This window comes from Zeus faber, assembly GCF_960531495.2.
Source record: "Zeus faber genome assembly, chromosome: 22".
In the NCBI taxonomy this organism is placed as follows: domain Eukaryota; kingdom Metazoa; phylum Chordata; class Actinopteri; order Zeiformes; family Zeidae; genus Zeus; species Zeus faber.
The window spans coordinates 23356097-23375675 of NC_137209.1; the positions used below are offsets into that span (position 1 = coordinate 23356097).

General features: G+C 43.2%; 1 protein-coding gene across 1 annotated transcript in view; it reads left to right on the forward strand.

Annotated features, from left to right (window-relative positions):
• arhgap36 (Rho GTPase activating protein 36) overlaps positions 1-14608 on the forward strand; it is a 43826-nt gene extending 29218 nt beyond the window's left edge. Inside the window, exons 5-12 of the mRNA XM_080023611.1 lie at positions 630-843; positions 999-1054; positions 4718-4868; positions 7283-7431; positions 11366-11530; positions 11863-11951; positions 12152-12378; positions 13839-14608. Coding sequence (XP_079879737.1) covers positions 630-843; positions 999-1054; positions 4718-4868; positions 7283-7431; positions 11366-11530; positions 11863-11951; positions 12152-12378; positions 13839-14131 — 1344 coding nt within the window. The 3' untranslated portion in view covers positions 14132-14608. The remainder of the gene's footprint in view (positions 1-629; positions 844-998; positions 1055-4717; positions 4869-7282; positions 7432-11365; positions 11531-11862; positions 11952-12151; positions 12379-13838) is intronic.
• The last annotated feature ends 4971 nt before the right edge of the window (positions 14609-19579 follow it).

Below are 19579 nucleotides of genomic sequence, written 5' to 3' on the forward strand. Positions count from 1 at the left end.
TTCAACCAAAATACGTGTGTGTGTGTGTGTGTGTGTGTGTGTGTGTGTGTGTGTTATTGTCACCGTGTTGACGTGGAAACTGTTGTTAACTTGATCCTCACGTGTGTATTATGACACAAACTGAACCAAACCAGTGATCAGTGGAGTTTAACCCTGCTCCTTTCCTTCCTTCTTTCCCTCACCCCCTTCCTTCCCTCCTTCCTTCCCTCCTTCCTTCCCTCCTTCCTTCCTCCCTTCACCCCCCCCCTCCTTCCTTCCTTCCTTCCTTCCTTCATCCCCCCCTCCTTCCTTCCTTCCTTCCTCCCTCCCTCCCTCCCTCTCATGACAGACATGGTTACTTGGACATGACAGAAAGGTCGTCAGGGCCCACGTGGCCTTAAGGTTTCATTTTTAACATTTATTTTCTCAGGATGAAAGTGAAAAACATTTGGAGAATGAATGAAAACCAATGGAAGTCTTAAAACTGTGAAGACTGTGACGGGGGACGAGAGCGGGAGGTGTGCGGGGCCCCTGGGGGCCATCGAAGGAGCTGCCGGAGGCTGCAGAGCTAAAAAAACAAAAACCCAAAAGCTGATACAACCTAATCACAGAGGCTGCATGTGGATGTGTGTCTGCGTCCTCCCCCTCAGGGCGGCCTCTCGGTGGACTCCATCTCGGACCTGGTGGAGAGCCAGTCCCGCCTGCTGGAGGCGCTGCAGCTCTCCCACCCCGCCGAGCTCAGGGCCCCGGCGGGCGGAGGCTCGTCGTCCGGGGCCCGGACCCAGACCAAGCTGAGCCTGAACCCCATCTACCGGCAGGTCCCGAGGGTCCTGGAGCTCTGCTGCTGCCACATCGAGGCCTACGGTGAGGGGGGCCAAGATGGACGACGCGGAGGGGTCGGGGGTCGGGGGTCGGGGGTCGTCTCGGAGCGTAAACCAACCCTCTGGAGCCGCGGTCAGGGTTGCCAGGTCCAAACAAGAATCAGAGACAAGATCTCACGTTACGTCTGGTCTCTGCAGGTCTTCAGACTGTGGGGATCTTCAGAGTGGGGAGCTCCAAAAAGAGAGTGAGACAGGTGAGCGCACACACACACACAGCCTCAAATATGATGTCATGTCCTGTTGTTGAGAACAAAGTGGGAATCTGACGTCACATGACCTGTGTGTGTGTATCCATGCCTGAGTCTGTCAGTGTTGTGTTTACCTGTTGTTGTGTTTACCTGTTGTTCTGTTTACCTGTTGTTCTGTTTACCTGTTGTTCTGTTTACCTGTTGTTGTGTTTACCTGTTGTTCTGTTTACCTGTTGTTCTGTTTACCTGTTGTTGTGTTTACCTGTTGTTGTGTTTACCTGTTGTTCTGTTTACCTGTTGTTGTGTTTACTTATTGTGTGTTTCCTTGTTGTGTGTTTCCTTGTTGTGTGTTTCCTTGTTGTGTGTTTACTTGTTGTGTGTTTACCTGTTGTTGTGTTTACCTGTTGTTGTGTTTACCTGTTGTTGTGTTTACCTGTTGTTCTGTTTACCTGTTGTTGTGTTTACCTGTTGTTCTGTTTACCTGTTGTTCTGTTTACCTGTTGTTCTGTTTACCTGTTGTTGTGTTTACCTGTTGTTCTGTTTACCTGTTGTTCTGTTTACCTGTTGTTCTGTTTACCTGTTGTTCTGTTTACCTGTTGTTGTGTTTACCTGTTGTTGTGTTTACCTGTTGTTCTGTTTACCTGTTGTTGTGTTTACCTGTTGTTCTGTTTACCTGTTGTTGTGTTTACCTGTTGTTCTGTTTACCTGTTGTTGTGTTTACCTGTTGTTCTGTTTACCTGTTGTTCTGTTTACCTGTTGTTGTGTTTACCTGTTGTTCTGTTTACCTGTTGTTGTGTTTACCTGTTGTTGTGTTTACCTGTTGTTCTGTTTACCTGTTGTTGTGTTTACTTATTGTGTGTTTCCTTGTTGTGTGTTTCCTTGTTGTGTGTTTCCTTGTTGTGTGTTTACTTGTTGTGTGTTTACCTGTTGTTGTGTTTACCTGTTGTTGTGTTTACCTGTTGTTCTGTTTACCTGTTGTTCTGTTTACCTGTTGTTGTGTTTACCTGTTGTTCTGTTTACCTGTTGTTCTGTTTACCTGTTGTTCTGTCTACCTGTTGTTCTGTTTACCTGTTGTTCTGTTTACCTGTTGTTCTGTTTACTTATTGTGTGTTTCCTTGTTGTGTGTTTCCTTGTTGTGTGTTTACTTGTTCTGTTTACCTGTTGTTGTGTTTACTTATTGTGTGTTTCCTTGTTGTGTGTTTCCTTGTTGTGTGTTTCCTTGTTGTGTGTTTACTTGTTGTGTGTTTACTTGTTGTGTTTACCTGTTGAGTGTTTACTTGTTGTGTGTTTACCTTTTGCGTGTTTACTTGTTGTGTGTTTACTTTTTGTGTGTTTACTTGTTGTTTATTTACTTGTTGTGTGTTTCCTTGTTGTGTGTTTACCTGCTGTGTGTTTAACTGTTGTGTGTTTACCTGTTGTTTACTTGTTGTGTGTTTACTTGTTGAGTGTTTCCTTGTTGTGTGTTTACCTTTTGCGTGTTTACTTGTTGTGTGTTTACCTGTTGTGTGTTTACTTGTTGTGTGTTAACCTGTTGTGTGTTTACCTGTTGTGTGTTTACTTGTTGTGTGTTTCCTTGTTGTGTGTTTACCTGTTGTGTGTTTACTTGTTGTGTGTTTCCTTGTTGTGTGTTTCCTTGTTGTGTGTTTACTTGTTGTGTTTACCTGTTGAGTGTTTACTTGTTGTGTGTTTACCTTTTGCGTGTTTACTTGTTGTGTGTTTACTTTTTGTGTGTTTACCTTTTGCGTGTTTACTTGTGTGTTTACTTGTTGAGTGTTTACCTGTTGTGTGTTTACCTGTTGTGTGTTTACTTGTTGTGTGTTTACCTGTTGAGTGTTTACTTGTTGTGTGTTTACCTGTTGTGTGTTTACCTGTTGTGTGTCTCCTTGTTGTGTGTTTACCTTTTGCGTGTTTACTTGTTGTGTGTTTACCTGTTGAGTGTTTACCTGTTGTGTGTTTACCTGTTGTGTGTTTACCTGTTGTGTTTACCTGTCGTGTGTTTATCTATCGTGTGTTTTCCTGTTTCCTGTGTGTTTACTTGTTGTGTGTTTACTTTTTGTGTGTTTACTTGTTGTGTGTTTACGTGTTGTTTATTTACTTGTTGTGTGTTTACCTGTTGTGTGTTTACTTGTTGTGTGTTTCCTTGTTGTGTGTTTACCTGTTGTGTGTTTAAATGTTGTGTGTTTACCTGTTGTTTACCTGTTGTGTGTTTACCTGTTGTGTGTTTACCTGTTGTGTGTTTACTTGTTGTGTGTTTACGTGTTGTTTATTTACTTGTTGTGTGTTTACCTGTTGTGTGTTTACTTGTTGTGTGTTTCCTTGTTGTGTGTTTACCTGTTGTGTGTTTAAATGTTGTGTGTTTACCTGTTGTTTACCTGTTGTGTGTTTACGTGTTGTGTGTTTACCTGTTATGTGTTTACTTGTTGTGTGTTTCCTTGTTGTGTGTTTAACTGTTGTGTGTTTAAATGTTGTGTGTTTAAATGTTGTGTGTTTACCTGTTGTTTACTTGTTGTGTGTTTACTTGTTGTGTGTTTACTTGTTGTGTGTTTATCTGTTGTTTACTTGTTGTGTTTACCTGTTGAGTGTTTACTTGTTGTGTGTTTATCTGTTGTTTACTTGTTGTGTTTACCTGTTGAGTGTTTACTTGTTGTGTGTTTATCTGTTGTTTACTTGTTGTGTGTTTACCTGTTGTGTGTTTACTTGTTGTGTGTTTATCTGTTGTTTACTTGTTGTGTTTACCTGTTGAGTGTTTACTTGTTGTGTGTTTACCTGTTGAGTGTTTACCTGTTGTGTTTTTACCTTTTGCGTGTTTACTTGTTGTGTGTTTACTTGTTGAGTGTTTACCTGTTGTGTGTTTACCTGTTGTGTGTTTACCTGTTGTTTACTTGTTGTGTGTTTCCTTGTTGTGTGTTTACCTGTTGAGTGTTTACTTGTTGTGTGTTTACCTGTTGTTTACTTGTTGTGTGTTTACTTGTTGAGTGTTTCCTTGTTGTGTGTTTACCTTTTGCGTGTTTACTTGTTGAGTGTTTACCTGTTGTGTGTTTACCTTTTGAGTGTTTACTTGTTGAGTGTTTACCTGTTGTGTGTTTACCTGTTGTGTGTTTAACTGTTGTGTTTACTTGTTGTGTGTTTACCTGTCGTGTGTTTACCTGTTGTGTGTTAGCTTGTTGTGTGTTTACTTGTTGTGTGTTTACTTGTTGTTTATTTACTTGTTGTGTGTTTCCTTGTTGTGTGTTTACCTGTTGTTTACTTGTTGTGTGTTAACTTGTTGTGTGTTTACCTGTTGTGTGTTTACCTGTTGTTTACTTGTTGTGTTTACTTGTTGAGTGTTTAACTGTTGAGTGTTTACCTGTTGTGTGTTTACCTGTTGTGTGTTTACCTGTTGTGTGTTTACCTGTTGTGTGTTTCCTTGTTGTGTTTACCTGTTGTGTGTTTACCTGTTGTGTGTTTACCTTTTGCGTGTTTACATGTTGTGCGTTTACCTATTGAGTGTTTACCTGTTGTGTGTTTACCTGTTGTGTGTTTACTTGTTGTGTGTTTACTTGTTGTGTGTTTACGTGTTGTTTATTTACTTGTTGTGTGTTTACCTGTCGTGTGTTTACCTGTCGTGTGTTTACTTGTTGTGTGTTTACTTGTTGTGTGTTTACTTGTTGTGTGTTTACTCTGGACCAGCTTCGTGAGGACTTTGACATGGGGGCTGACGTGGTCCTGGACGAGGAGCACAGCGTGCACGATGTGGCCGCGCTGCTCAAAGAGTTCCTGAGGGACATGCCGGACCCCCTGCTACCCCGGGAGCTGTACCCTGCCTTCCTACACGCCAACTGTATGTACCCGCCTTCCTACACCCCAACTGTATGTACCCGCCTTCCTACACCCCAACTGTATGTACCCGCCTTCCTACACGGTAACTGTATGTACCCTGCCTTCCTACACCCCAACTGTATGTACCCCGCCTTCCTACACCCCAACTGTATGTACCCGCCTTCCTACACGGCAACTGTATGTACCCCGCCTTCCTACACGCCGACTGTATGTACCCGCCTTCCTACACCCCAACTGTATGTACCCGCCTTCCTACACACCAACTGTATGTACCCGCCTTCCTACACGCCAACTGTATGTACCCCGCCTTCCTACACCCCAACTGTATGTACCCGCCTTCCTACACGGCAACTGTTTGTACCCCACCTTCCTACACGCCGACTGTATGTACCTGCCTTCCTACACGCCAACTGTATGTACCCGCCTTCCGACACGCCGACTGTATGTACCTGCCTTCCTACACCCCAACTGTATGTACCCGCCTTCCTACACAGCAACTGTTTGTACCCCACCTTCCTACACGCCGACTGTATGTACCCGCCTTCCTACACGCCGACTGTATGTACCCGCCTTCCTACACGCCGACTGTATGTACCCGCCTTCCTACACGCCGACTGTATGTACCCGCCTTCCTACATGCTAACTGTATGTACCCGCCTTCCTACACGCCGACTGTATGTACCCCGCCTTCCTACACGCCAACTGTATGTACCCCGCCTTCCTACACGCCGACTGTATGTACCCCGCCTTCCTACACATTAACTGTATGTACCCGCCTTCCTACACGCCAACTGTATGTACTCCGCCTTCCTACACGCCAACTGTATGTACCCGCCTTTCTACACCCCAACTGTATGTACCCGCCTTCCTACATGCCAACTGTATGTACCCCGCCTTCCTACACGCCAACTGTATGTACCCCGCCTTCCTACACGCCAACTGTATGTACCCCGCCTTCCTACACGTTAACTGTATGTACCCATCTTCCTACACACCCACTGTATGTACCCAGCCTTCCTACACGCCAACTTTATGTACCCCACCTTCCTACATGCCAACTGAATGTACCCCGCCTTCCTACACGCCAACTGCATGTACCCCGCCTTCCTACACGCCAACTGCATGTACCCCGCCTTCCTACACGCCAACAATATGTACCCCACCTTCCTACACGCCAACTGAATGTACCCCGCCTTCCTACACGCCAACTGTATGTACCCCGTCTTCCTACACACCAAGTGTATGTACCCCGCCTTCCTACACGCCAACTGTATGTACCCGCCTTCCTACACCCCAACTGTATGTACCCGCCTTCCTACACGGCAACTGTTTGTACCCCACCTTCCTACACGCCGACTGTATGTACCTGCCTTCCTACACGCCGACTGTATGTACCCGCCTTCCTACACGCCAACTGTATGTACCCGCCTTCCTACACGCCGACTGTATGTACCCGCCTTCCAACATGCTAACTGTATGTACCCGCCTTCCTACACACCGACTGTATGTACCCCGCCTTCCTACACGCCAACTGTATGTACCCGCCTTCCTACACGCCGACTGTATGTACCCCGCCTTCCTACACATTAACTGTATGTACCCGCCTTCCTACACGCCAACTGTATGTACTCCGCCTTCCTACACGCCAACTGTATGTACCCGCCTTTCTACACCCCAACTGTATGTACCCGCCTTCCTACATGCCAACTGTATGTACCCCGCCTTCCTACACGCCAACTGTATGTACCCCGCCTTCCTACACGGCAACTGTATGTACCCCGCCTTCCTACACGTTAACTGTATGTACCCAGCTTCCTACACGCCAACTGTATGTACCCCGCCTTCCTACACGCCAACTGTATGTACCCCGCCTTCCTACACGTTAACTGTATGTACCCACCTTCCTACACGCCCACTGTATGTACCCCGCCTTCCTACACGCCAACTTTATGTACCCCACCTTCCTACACGCCAACTGAATGTACCCCGCCTTCCTACACGCCAACTGCATGTACCTCGCCTTCCTACACGCCAACTGTATGTACCCGCCTTCCTACACGCCAACTGCATGTACCCCGCCTTCCTACACGCCAACTGTATGTACCCCACCTTCCTACACGCCAACTGAATGTACCCCGCCTTACTACACGCCAACTGTATGTACCCCGTCTTCCTACACACCAAGTGTATGTACCCCGCCTTCCTACACACCAAGTGTATGTACCCGCCTTCCTACACCCCAACTGTATGTACCCCGCCTTCCTACACACCAAGTGTATGTACCCTGCCTTCTTACACGGCAGCTCTATGTCCTGTACCCCACCAACATGCTAACTGTATGTCCTGTACCCCGCCAACATGCTAACTGTATGTCCTGTACCCCGCCAACATGCTTCTTTTACACCACCTCCCCAGACCTGCGGGGGATGGACCAGGTGCAATACCTGCAGCACCTCCTCCACCTCCTCCCTCCGTGCAACTGCGACACGCTGCTGCGCCTCCTCACACTGCTGCATATTGTGCAGAGCTACGCCCAAGACAGCATTGGACCCAGCGACGAGGAGGTGCACCCCTGTGTGTGTGTGTGTGCGTGTGTGTGTGTGTGTGTGTGTGTGTGTGTGTGTGTGTGTGTGTGTGTGGGTGTCTTCTTCTTTCGTATGACATCATATGTCCAGTTCACTATCGCGTAGCCATTCCATGGTCGCCAGGTGTTTACCTGTTGAGTGTTTACTTGTTGTGTGTTTAACTGTTGTGTGTTTAATTGTTGTGTGTTTACTTGTTGTGTGTTTAACTGTTGTGTGTTTAATTGTTGTGTGTTTACTTGTTGTGTGTTTAACTGTTGTGTGTTTACTTGTTGTGTGTTTACCTGTTGTGTGTTTACTTGTGTGTTTACTTGTTGTGTGTTTACCTGTTGTGTGTTTACTTGTTGTGTGTTTACCTGTTGTGTGTTTACTTGTTGTGTGTTTACTTGTTGTGTGTTTAACTGTTGTGTGTTTACTTGTTGTGGGTTTACCTGTTGTGTGTTTAATTGTTGTGTGTTTAACTGTTGTGTGTTTACTTGTTGTGTGTTTACCTGTTGTGTGTTTACTTGTTGTGTGTTTACCTGTTGTGTGTTTACTTGTTGTGTGTTTACCTGTTGTGTGTTTACTTGTTGTGTGTTTACTTGTTGTGTGTTTAACTGTTGTGTGTTTACTTGTTGTGTGTTTACCTGTTGTGTGTTTAATTGTTGTGTGTTTACTTGTTGTGTGTTTACCTGTTGTGTGTTTACCCGTTGTGTGTTTACTTGTTGTGTGTTTACTTGTTGTGTGTTTACCTGTTGTGTGTTTACTTGTTGTGTGTTTACTTGTTGTGTGTTTACTTGTTGTGTGTTTACTTGTTGTGTGTTTACCTGTTGTGTGTTTACTTGTTGTGTGTTTACTTGTTGTGTGTTTACTTGTTGTGTGTTTACCTGTTGTGTGTTTACCTGTTGTGTGTTAACCTGTTGTGTGTTTACTTGTTGTGTGTTTACTTGTTGTGTGTTTACCTGTTGTGTGTTTACTTGTTGTGTGTTAACCTGTTGTGTGTTTACTTGTGTGTTTACTTGCTGTGTGTTTACCTGTTGTGTGTTTACCCGTTGTGTGTTTACTTGTTGTGTGTTTACTTGTTGTGTGTTTACTTGTTGTGTGTTTACCTGTTGTGTGTTTACTTGTTGTGTGTTTACTTGTTGTGTGTTTACCTGTTGTGTGTTTACTTGTTGTGTGTTTACTTGTTGTGTGTTTAACTGTTGTGTGTTTACTTGTTGTGGGTTTACCTGTTGTGTGTTTAATTGTTGTGTGTTTAACTGTTGTGTGTTTACTTGTTGTGTGTTTACCTGTTGTGTGTTTACTTGTTGTGTGTTTACCTGTTGTGTGTTTACTTGTTGTGTGTTTACCTGTTGTGTGTTTACTTGTTGTGTGTTTACTTGTTGTGTGTTTACCTGTTGAGTGTTTACTTGTTGTGTGTTTAACTGTTGTGTGTTTAATTGTTGTGTGTTTACTTGTTGTGTGTTTAACTGTTGTGTGTTTAATTGTTGTGTGTTTACTTGTTGTGTGTTTAACTGTTGTGTGTTTACTTGTTGTGTGTTTACCTGTTGTGTGTTTACTTGTGTGTTTACTTGTTGTGTGTTTACCTGTTGTGTGTTTACTTGTTGTGTGTTTACCTGTTGTGTGTTTACTTGTTGTGTGTTTACTTGTTGTGTGTTTAACTGTTGTGTGTTTACTTGTTGTGGGTTTACCTGTTGTGTGTTTAATTGTTGTGTGTTTAACTGTTGTGTGTTTACTTGTTGTGTGTTTACCTGTTGTGTGTTTACTTGTTGTGTGTTTACCTGTTGTGTGTTTACTTGTTGTGTGTTTACCTGTTGTGTGTTTACTTGTTGTGTGTTTACTTGTTGTGTGTTTAACTGTTGTGTGTTTACTTGTTGTGTGTTTACCTGTTGTGTGTTTAATTGTTGTGTGTTTACTTGTTGTGTGTTTACCTGTTGTGTGTTTACCCGTTGTGTGTTTACTTGTTGTGTGTTTACTTGTTGTGTGTTTACCTGTTGTGTGTTTACTTGTTGTGTGTTTACTTGTTGTGTGTTTACTTGTTGTGTGTTTACTTGTTGTGTGTTTACTTGTTGTGTGTTTACCTGTTGTGTGTTTACTTGTTGTGTGTTTACCTGTTGTGTGTTTACTTGTGTGTTTACTTGTTGTGTGTTTACCTGTTGTGTGTTTACCTGTTGTGTGTTTACCTGTTGTGTGTTTACTTGTTGTGTGTTTACTTGTTGTGTGTTTAACTGTTGTGTGTTTACTTGTTGTGGGTTTACCTGTTGTGTGTTTAATTGTTGTGTGTTTAACTGTTGTGTGTTTACTTGTTGTGTGTTTACCTGTTGTGTGTTTACTTGTTGTGTGTTTACCTGTTGTGTGTTTACTTGTTGTGTGTTTACCTGTTGTGTGTTTACTTGTTGTGTGTTTACTTGTTGTGTGTTTAACTGTTGTGTGTTTACTTGTTGTGTGTTTACCTGTTGTGTGTTTAATTGTTGTGTGTTTACTTGTTGTGTGTTTACCTGTTGTGTGTTTACCCGTTGTGTGTTTACTTGTTGTGTGTTTACTTGTTGTGTGTTTACCTGTTGTGTGTTTACTTGTTGTGTGTTTAATTGTTGTGTGTTTACTTGTTGTGTGTTTACTTGTTGTGTGTTTACCTGTTGTGTGTTTACTTGTTGTGTGTTTACTTGTTGTGTGTTTACTTGTTGTGTGTTTACCTGTTGTGTGTTTACCTGTTGTGTGTTAACCTGTTGTGTGTTTACTTGTTGTGTGTTTACTTGTTGTGTGTTTACCTGTTGTGTGTTTACTTGTTGTGTGTTAACCTGTTGTGTGTTTACTTGTGTGTTTACTTGCTGTGTGTTTACCTGTTGTGTGTTTACCCGTTGTGTGTTTACTTGTTGTGTGTTTACTTGTTGTGTGTTTACTTGTTGTGTGTTTACCTGTTGTGTGTTTACTTGTTGTGTGTTTACTTGTTGTGTGTTTACTTGTTGTGTGTTTACCTGTTGTGTGTTTACTTGTTGTGTGTTTACCTGTTGTGTGTTTACCTGTTGTGTGTTTACTTGTTGTGTGTTTACTTGTTGTATGTTTACTTGTTGTGTGTTTACCTGTTGTGTGTTTACCTGTTGTGTGTTAACCTGTTGTGTGTTTACTTGTTGTGTGTTTACTTGTTGTGTGTTTAATTGTTGTGTGTTTACCTGTTGTGTGTTTACTTGTTGTGTGTTAACCTGTTGTGTGTTTACTTGTGTGTTTACTTGCTGTGTGTTTACCTGTTGTGTGTTTACCCGTTGTGTGTTTACTTGTTGTGTGTTTACTTGTTGTGTGTTTACTTGTTGTGTGTTTACCTGTTGTGTGTTTACTTGTTGTGTGTTTACTTGTTGTGTGTTTACTTGTTGTGTGTTTACCTGTTGTGTGTTTACCTGTTGTGTGTTTACTTGTTGTGTGTTAACCTGTTGTGTGTTTACTTGTTGTGTGTTTACTTGTTGTGTGTTTACCTGTTGTGTGTTTACTTGTTGTGTGTTTACCTGTTGTGTGTTCACTTGTTGTGTGTTTACTTGTTGTGTGTTTACCTGTTGTGTGTTTACCCGTTGTGTGTTTACCTGTTGTGTGTTCACTTGTTGCGTTGCCTGCATGGTCGCCAGGTGGTTGTTGTAGGGCTGACGTGAGGGCAGTCTGCCTGGAGGCGTCACCGTGGTGGTTGTCTGGTGCAGCAGCTGCTCCTTATGCACCTTGGCCTTTCTTGCCAGAGCGTAGGCGGCGGCTTCCCTTCTGATGGCGGCAGAGAGCGATCGCTGCCAGGACAGGGAGCTGGCTGACCGGCGTGGACTTTAGGCAGCCTGTCACAGTTCGGCGCACGTTGTTTATTGCCGCTGTGACACCTGAACAAACAGTAACGTTAACACACATTTTGTTTCCTTGTAATTCTATTTCCTGCTCTCGTCTCCCTCCCTCTCCTCCCCCTCAGATCCCAGGTAATAAGATGACAGCAGCTAACCTGGCCGTGATCTTCGGCCCCAACCTGCTCCAGCGGGAGCATGGGGGCGGCGGGGTGGACCTGGGCATCGAGGACAACAGCGCCATCATCAGCGTGATGCTGGTGCTGATCCAGAACAACCGCAGGCTGTTCACGGTACTGCAGACACCCCCAAAACACACACAACGTCGTCATCCATCTCAAAATGTGGTGTCCTCATAATCCAACTCATAACCCTGTCTTCATAGATGGAGTGTCCTCGTGACACCATGCGGAGGCTTTTAAGCCGTTTTCAGCATTTGAAATGTTTTGTTTTCATCTTCCTGATTCACTCTCATGCTTCAAACACGTCACGTGCTGTTTTCAATCCACAGCATCCCAAATAATCTGGTTTACAATGTCCCCATAAACCACCTATACCTGAATGTGTGTGTGTGTGTGTGTGTGTGTGTGTGTGTGTGTGTGTGTGTGTGTGTGTGTGTGTTCAGGTTTCAGCCGAGCTGCAGCAGGAAGTTCTGATGAGTTTGATCCAAACTGATCCAGATATCATCGATTACCTCCTCCGCAGGAAGCTCAGGTCGACATTTTGCCTCTGCCTTCCTGTCTGTCAATCAACACACACACACACACACACACACACATTAAAGACGTTCATCCCCCATACTATCTCCTTCTAAATGGTGTGCAGCAGCCTTTGACTGACCTCCTCCCAAGATGGAGGTGGTCAGTCAAAGGCTGTAAAGTGTCAACGTAGTTGTTTCTACTTCCTGTCGGCAGCCACCAGCCGGTGGAGAGCAGCCCCACCACCAGCATCGGCAGCAGCGTTAGCGGGGGGCGGCGGGACACCGGGGCGTCGCTGGACTCGGTGGGCGCGTCCAGCGGGAGCCTCTCCCCCCTGGGGCCGCCCTCACCCCTCTTCCCCCGCGACGGCGGCTTGACCAGCGAGGTCTTCCTCAACGTCCTGAAGCTCAACCAGAACCGCCGGCGCCGGGAGGCCACCAACGGTAGATACGCTCTCCACCTCAACTCCATCCCAAGTGAAGGGCATGAGCACAAAAAGAAAAAACAGAAAATTGCGTGGTGCAGACAGGGTGTAGACAGGGTGTAGACAGGGTGCAGACAGCGTGCAGACAGGGTGTAGACAGGGTGTGGACAGGGTGCAGACAGCGTGCAGACAGGGTGTAGACAGGGTGTGAACAGGGTTTAGACAGGCTGTGGACAGGGTGTAGACAGGGTGTAGACAGGCTGTGGACAGGGTGCAGACAGGGTGTAGACAGGGTGTAGACAGGGTGTGGACAGGGTGTAGACAGGGTGTGAACAGGGTTTAGACAGGCTGTGGACAGGGTGCAGACAGGGTGTAGACAGGGTGTAGACAGGGTGTGGACAGGGTGTAGACAGGGTGTGAACAGGGTTTAGACAGGCTGTGGACAGGGTGCAGACAGAGTGTAGACAGGGTGTAGACAGGCTGTGGACAGGCTGTGGACAGGGTGCAGACAGGGTGTAGACAGGGTGTGAACAGGGTGTGAACAGGGTTTAGACATGCTGTGGACAGGGTGTAGACAGGGTGTAGACAGGATGTAGACTGACTACATCTTAAAACATCCATCACTGACATGAGGTCATGAAGCATCACAAGGAAAAGAGATTTAATATTTACTCCGTCACTCGTTATGTTCTGCTTCCTAGTTCCTCTCCCAACACTTACTTGTATCTGTTTTAGTTGAACTAGGCAAAATGGATGAGGTGCTAGTACTTATTTATTACATACTAGTACCTACGCCACTGATACTCGTATCTATTTTACTTTTATTACTCACTATTAGTTGAGTACTAGTACTTATTCATTAGTGACTCTTGTCTTTTCCTGTTGAAATTAAACTGTCAACTCCATGTTTTTTCTGGTCATGATGAGAAACAAAATACACTGTTCCTGGTAAAAGAAAGAATATTACTAGTAACAGCAAGAACTAATAAGTAAGTACTAGTCCCTAACCCACTTTCACTAGTCAAACTGAAAGATTACTCGTAAGTGTACTAGTAACTAGTAGCTGAACAGGAACCAAGAACCCAAAAATAACAAGGAGTGATCGCTCGGCCCATCCGCTCTGCGCTGATTAGTGATACAACAGCGCCACCAGTGGCACCACGAGGGCAGCGCAGGGTGAACAGCGAGGAAGGATTCCTCAATAGAAATGAAAAATATGATTAAAAATATAAATATTATAAGAAACAATCATGAATTTCAATGTGTTACTGGTGATTATTTTCATACTTCATGAGTTTAGTCAAGATTCAGAGCGGAGTGAATTTGTGCATAAATGAATATTTCTGAACATTTTCATGAAACACTGTTTAAACAGTGTACTTTTCTGACTGTCCCCACCCCCCCCTCCTCCTTCTCCTCCTCCTTCTCCTCCTCCTCCTCCTCCTCCTCCTCCACCTCCACCTCCTCCACCTTCCCCAGGAGGCTCTGAGGCACCTCAGGGAAAATCTTTGCGTCACATGCGTCAGTTCCAATCGCACCACAACCTGCTCAGCCTGGCCCAGTCTTCCTCCACCTCCTCCACCTCCTCCTCCTCCTCCACCTCCAGGCTCCAGGGCCACGACCCCGACCGGGTGGGCTTCGGCCTGGGGGGAGGAGGGGCGGAGCCGGGCATTTGGGTGCGTCAAGCCCCCCAGGAGAACCGGACGTCACACGGTGGGAACTTCTGGGACTTCTTCACTGGGAAGAGTGAGGGCTCCGAGACCATGGTATGAAGAAGAGGACGAGGTGATGAAGATGAAGATGAACTGAAGGAGTGTGTGTGTGTGTGTGTGTGTGTGTGTGTGTGTGTGTGTGTGCGTGTGCGTGTGCGTCTCGGTGGAATAAGAACCGTGAAGGCATCGAAGCAGAAGGAAGGAAAGTGTCGGATTCAACCCGACACGCTTTTGTTTTGAAGGATCCGCGTCTGACACACGGAAAACAAAATGAGATTTTCAAGCTGTGAGACCAAAACAAAATGTCTGACATTGAGATTATAAGGAACTCCGTCCGGGTGGAGGACAGGGGATGTACGTAGCTGCACGGGTCCGGTCCGGTTCTTTTTGTGTTTTTCGTTCTTCATTGTGACGTCAACGTCTTATTTTGTGTTCTGGGCATTTCGTATCTACTTTTTAATAAGTCCTGTTACGGCTACAACACCCCAACCCAGCTCCGTCACCTCCGCCCTCCACCGTACGACCGCTTTGGGGCCCTGCCGGCGCCGCGAGCGGCTGATCCGCAAGGGGGCGCCAACGCCGCCAATTGGGTGGAGGGAGCGTTGAGCGGGGCGTTGGAAAATGTCTCTTTTTTATCGTCCTGATCAGGATGCACGGGGACGGGTACGAGTCCCGTGACGGATGGATGCAGCAGCGAGGGAGTGGGATAAAAAAACATTCTGTTGTTCTTGGCTGTGTTTGGAGGAACTGAAAGGTTCGGTTTGACAGCGACGCATTCCTTCCACAGAACTCTGAGGAAACAGGAAAGTGATGCGGTTGTCATAGCGACAGCGGCACAAGCAATAAAACCACTTGGAAACGCTAGGGGGCGGAGCATAGAAGTTGTGTATTTCCTTTTAATAAACTATGGACACTACTCATGTTCCCAAATACTATTTCTATAGTACATATCTATAGTACATATTTATACTACATATCTATAGTATATATCTATAGTACATATCTATAGTATATATCTATAGTACATATCTGTAGTATATATCTATAGTACATATCTATAGTATATATCTATAGTACATATCTATAGTATATATCTATAGTACATATCTATAGTATATATCTATAGTACATATCTATAGTATATATCTATAGTACATATCTGTAGTATATATCTATAGTACATATCTGTAGTATATATCTATAGTACATATCTATAGTATATATCTATAGTACATATCTATAGTATATATCTATAGTACATATCTATAGTATATATCTATAGTACATATCTGTAGTATATATCTATAGTACATATCTATAGTATATATCTATAGTACATATCTGTAGTATATATCTATAGTACATATCTGTAGTATATATCTATAGTACATATCTATAGTATATATCAATAGTACCCTCTGATCAGCCACAACATGAAAGCAGTGAGAGGTGAAGTGAATAACATTGATCCATTGGTCATTGGAACATTGGTTCCAATGACACCTGTCGAGGAGTGGGACATATTATTTTATATATTATTATTATATATTATTAGCATTATCATACTGTTATATATTATTACTATTATTATTATATATATACTGTTATATATGATTATTATAAATATACTGTTATATATTTATAGTGTTATTATTATATATATACTGTTATATATATATATATATATATATATATATATATATATATATATATATAAACTGTTATATATTATACATGTATATATATATATATATATATATATACTGTTATATATTATTAGATATATACTGATATATAAGATTATTAGATTCATACTGTTATATATATATACTGTTATATATTATTATTAGATATACATGTATATACACTGTTATATATTAATATTATATATATACTGTTATATATTATTAAATATATACTGCTATTTATTATTATTATAGATATACTGTTATATATTATTATTATTATTATATACTGTTATATATTATTATTATATATATATACTGTTATATATTATTATTATTATTATATACTGTTATATATTATTATTATATATATATACTGTTATATATTATTATTATTATATATAGTGTTAAATATAATTATTATATATATATACTGTTATATATTATTATTATTATATATAGTGTTAAATATAATTATTATATATATATACTGTTATATATTATATATATATATGAGGCAGCAGGTGAAGAGTCAGTTGTTGAAGTATAAAAATGGGCGTGGTCAGGGTCTGAGCCACTTTGACAAGGAGCACATTGTGATGCTGGACGACTGGGTCAGAGCATCTCCACAAGCACAGGTCTTGTGGCTGTTCCCGCTGTGCAGTGGTTACTAGCTACCAAAAGTGTCCAAGGAAGGACGAGCGCTGAACCGGCCACAGGGTGACGGGGCCCAAGGCTCATTGATGCACGTGGGGAGCCAGGTCTAGTCCGTCTGGTTCCATCCCACAGAAGAACTACTGCAGCACTAATGGGTGGAAAAGTGAACGGTGCTGTGATAGAAAGGTGTAGAACACACAGTGCATGGCAGCTTGCTGCGTATGGGAGCTCACGGTGTCCATGCTGACCCCTGTCCACCCCTGAAAGCACCTACAATGGACACGTGAGTGTCACAACTGGACCGTGGAGCAAAGAAGGTGGAGATCTGAAGAATCACCTTTTCTTCTACATCATGTGGATGGGTGGGGTGAGGGTCCAATTCCATGGAGCATCTGTGGGATGTGCTGGAACAACAAGCCTGATCCATGGGGGCCCCACCTCACAACTTGCAGGACTTAAAGGATCTGCTGCTAACGTCTTGGTGCCAGATGCCACAGGACACCTTCCGAGCCTGGTGGAGTCCATGCCTCCACCTCACAGCTGTTTTATTGTCATGAGGGGGAGCTACACAATATAAGTGTTATTAATGTTGTGGCTGATCAGTGTATATTTTTATAATTATATTGATTGGGCGGTGCTATTTACCATCTCTCCAGGTGTACTTTTACATCTTTCTCCGTCACGCTTTCCAACGCGTTTCTTCACACGTGACCCTTATGAATATGCAAATCAGTCGTGTGACATCATTGGAGCCGTCTGATTGGCCGCTGTGCCAGCGGCTTAACCGGTGCACGGTCCAATCACAACGCAGCGAATTCAACGCATTCATGCAGCTCATCGCAAAGGAAACCTGTTCATCCGCAGCAGGAAAGTGATGGACATATTAGGGGCTGGATTTCCAGCGTCTTGTTCATGTGAATCCTTGTTTTTCGGAGGGAAATTGTCTCCGAGCTGGTTGATTGAAACCCGTCACTTTATGGTCATTTGCACGTTCAGCTCTTTATCAGCAAAAAAAAGTCGTTTTAGAGTCTCATTTGTTTTCTCTGACATTTGATTGAAAGACACGTTGCCAAAGCCAAAATGTCAAATGTTTATAAAGTATATTCATAACACTCAGTATATTGATCATTGATAGTAGTGCATGGTACATTAAATAGTTATGGTAATAAATATAAATGTAAGATCTCTGTTTTCGGGAGGAGCCGGTGTCTCTGAACGATGCAGCGATGATCTGACTGTAAATGTTTCATGTTGTTGTGATCTTTCTTCTCTGTGCTCTTTAAGTTGGGTGTGATCTGACTGTGGGGACAGCAGCAGCGCGGCGGGAGGGGGCTCCACTGTTAGATGAACAGATGAACGGCTATGTGTCAAAAACAGTCTCCAAAGTAGCTGCATTTAAAAGGAAAGTATCGAACTAACTATAACATAAAAGGTTAAACAACTCTGGAAGACGTTTTTCCTTCACTTCACAGTAGCTAGGCTAGCTGATCCCACCCGCAGCCATGTGTTGCGCCAACACAGTTAGCACTCAAAGGGAATATCCCGTTTGGATTGTGTCGCAGGTCCATGTGTCAACGCTTCTATTTTGACTCTTTAAATGCGATGATCCCTGATCACATTTGGGTTCCAGTGATAGACATTTTTTATCGCAGAGTAAAATGGGAAGGTTGTTGGGAACATTTCACGGCGTTGTATGGATCGGACCTGCAGGGGGCGTGGTCGGCCAAGCCACGCAACCTGGCACCAAACTGGGCTTTGGCTATGAACCATAAAAATCTTCACCTGCCAGTAATAAATGTTTGACATTGAACTGAAACCCAGAAAAAGTGTCAAATCTCACAACAAAAAACCTGTGGAGTTGAGTGAAAATACACAGCGAAACAAAAAAATATATATATGACATGTTCTATGTATACAGTATATACAGTGTGGAATCATTTGCTGTGATTCAGTGGTGGACCCCACGTGGAGTCACCTCTTACCTGCACAGAACTGCTTGTAAAAAAAATGTCCAGGACGCTTGAAGGATGTTTCCACCTTCCAGGGCAGGGTGGAGGTTCCGTGCACGTGACTCCTCTTCCTGGGACGTTTTCTTTGATTTTTTTTCTGTCTCTTCTTTCCTTTCTACGACGCGTTGGGCTGGTGGGGCTGGTGGGGCTGGTGGGGCTAGTGGTGCTTCGCTCCTCGACGCAGGGAGTTTTCCTCCTTCCCGTGAAGCTGCTTTCACACCTTTTCGCTGCCGATCTGACGCAGGGAAGCAGGCGTCTGCAGATCGACCCTCAAGGAGCCAAACATCTCGTGCGTCACTGTGTCATCGGACGCTAGAAACCAAAGACCTTTCGGCCTTTTTCGGAGGGAAAGGGCCCCGGGCCCCGCCCCTGACGCCTTTTTGCAGTGACTCAAAGGAAGAAGGTTTTTTTTGGGGGGGGGGGGTTGTGCTGGTAGATGTTAGCAGAGCTATGAATGCATCTCAAACCTGCGTCGACGTCCTCAGTAAATCTTCGCACACCTTGTGTTTGCTCCTGTTTCATCAACGCGCCTCGTCCTTGGATTCTGTCGCTTTATGTGAGATGAAATAATACATCATCCAAGCGGGAAACTCTGCCTTATTTGACGTTACAGAGACCTTTCGAGCAGGGCTTCAATTAAATAGACATTATTTTATTCATAGATATTTTTTAATACATTTAAATTAATAAAAAGAAAAAATATTTTGCCCTCTACAATTCCTTTGACGACCCCTTGGGGGGTGAATAATAATTATAACGCAAAAACTACGAATAATAATTATTACACAAAAACTATAAAAAATAATTATTACACAAAAACTATGAATAATTATAACACAAAAACTATGAATCATAATTATAACGCAAAAACTATGAGTAATAATTATAACACAAAAACTACGAGTAGTAATTATAACACAAAAACTATGAATAATAATTATAACGCAAAAACTATGAGTAATAATTATAACACAAAAACTATGAATAATAATTATAACACAAAAACTATGACAAATAATTAAAACCCAAAAACTATGACAAATAATTAAAACCCAAAAACTATGAATAATAATTATAACGCAAAAACTATGAATAATAATTATAACGCAAAAACTATGAGTAATAATTATAACACAAAAACTATGACAAATAATTAT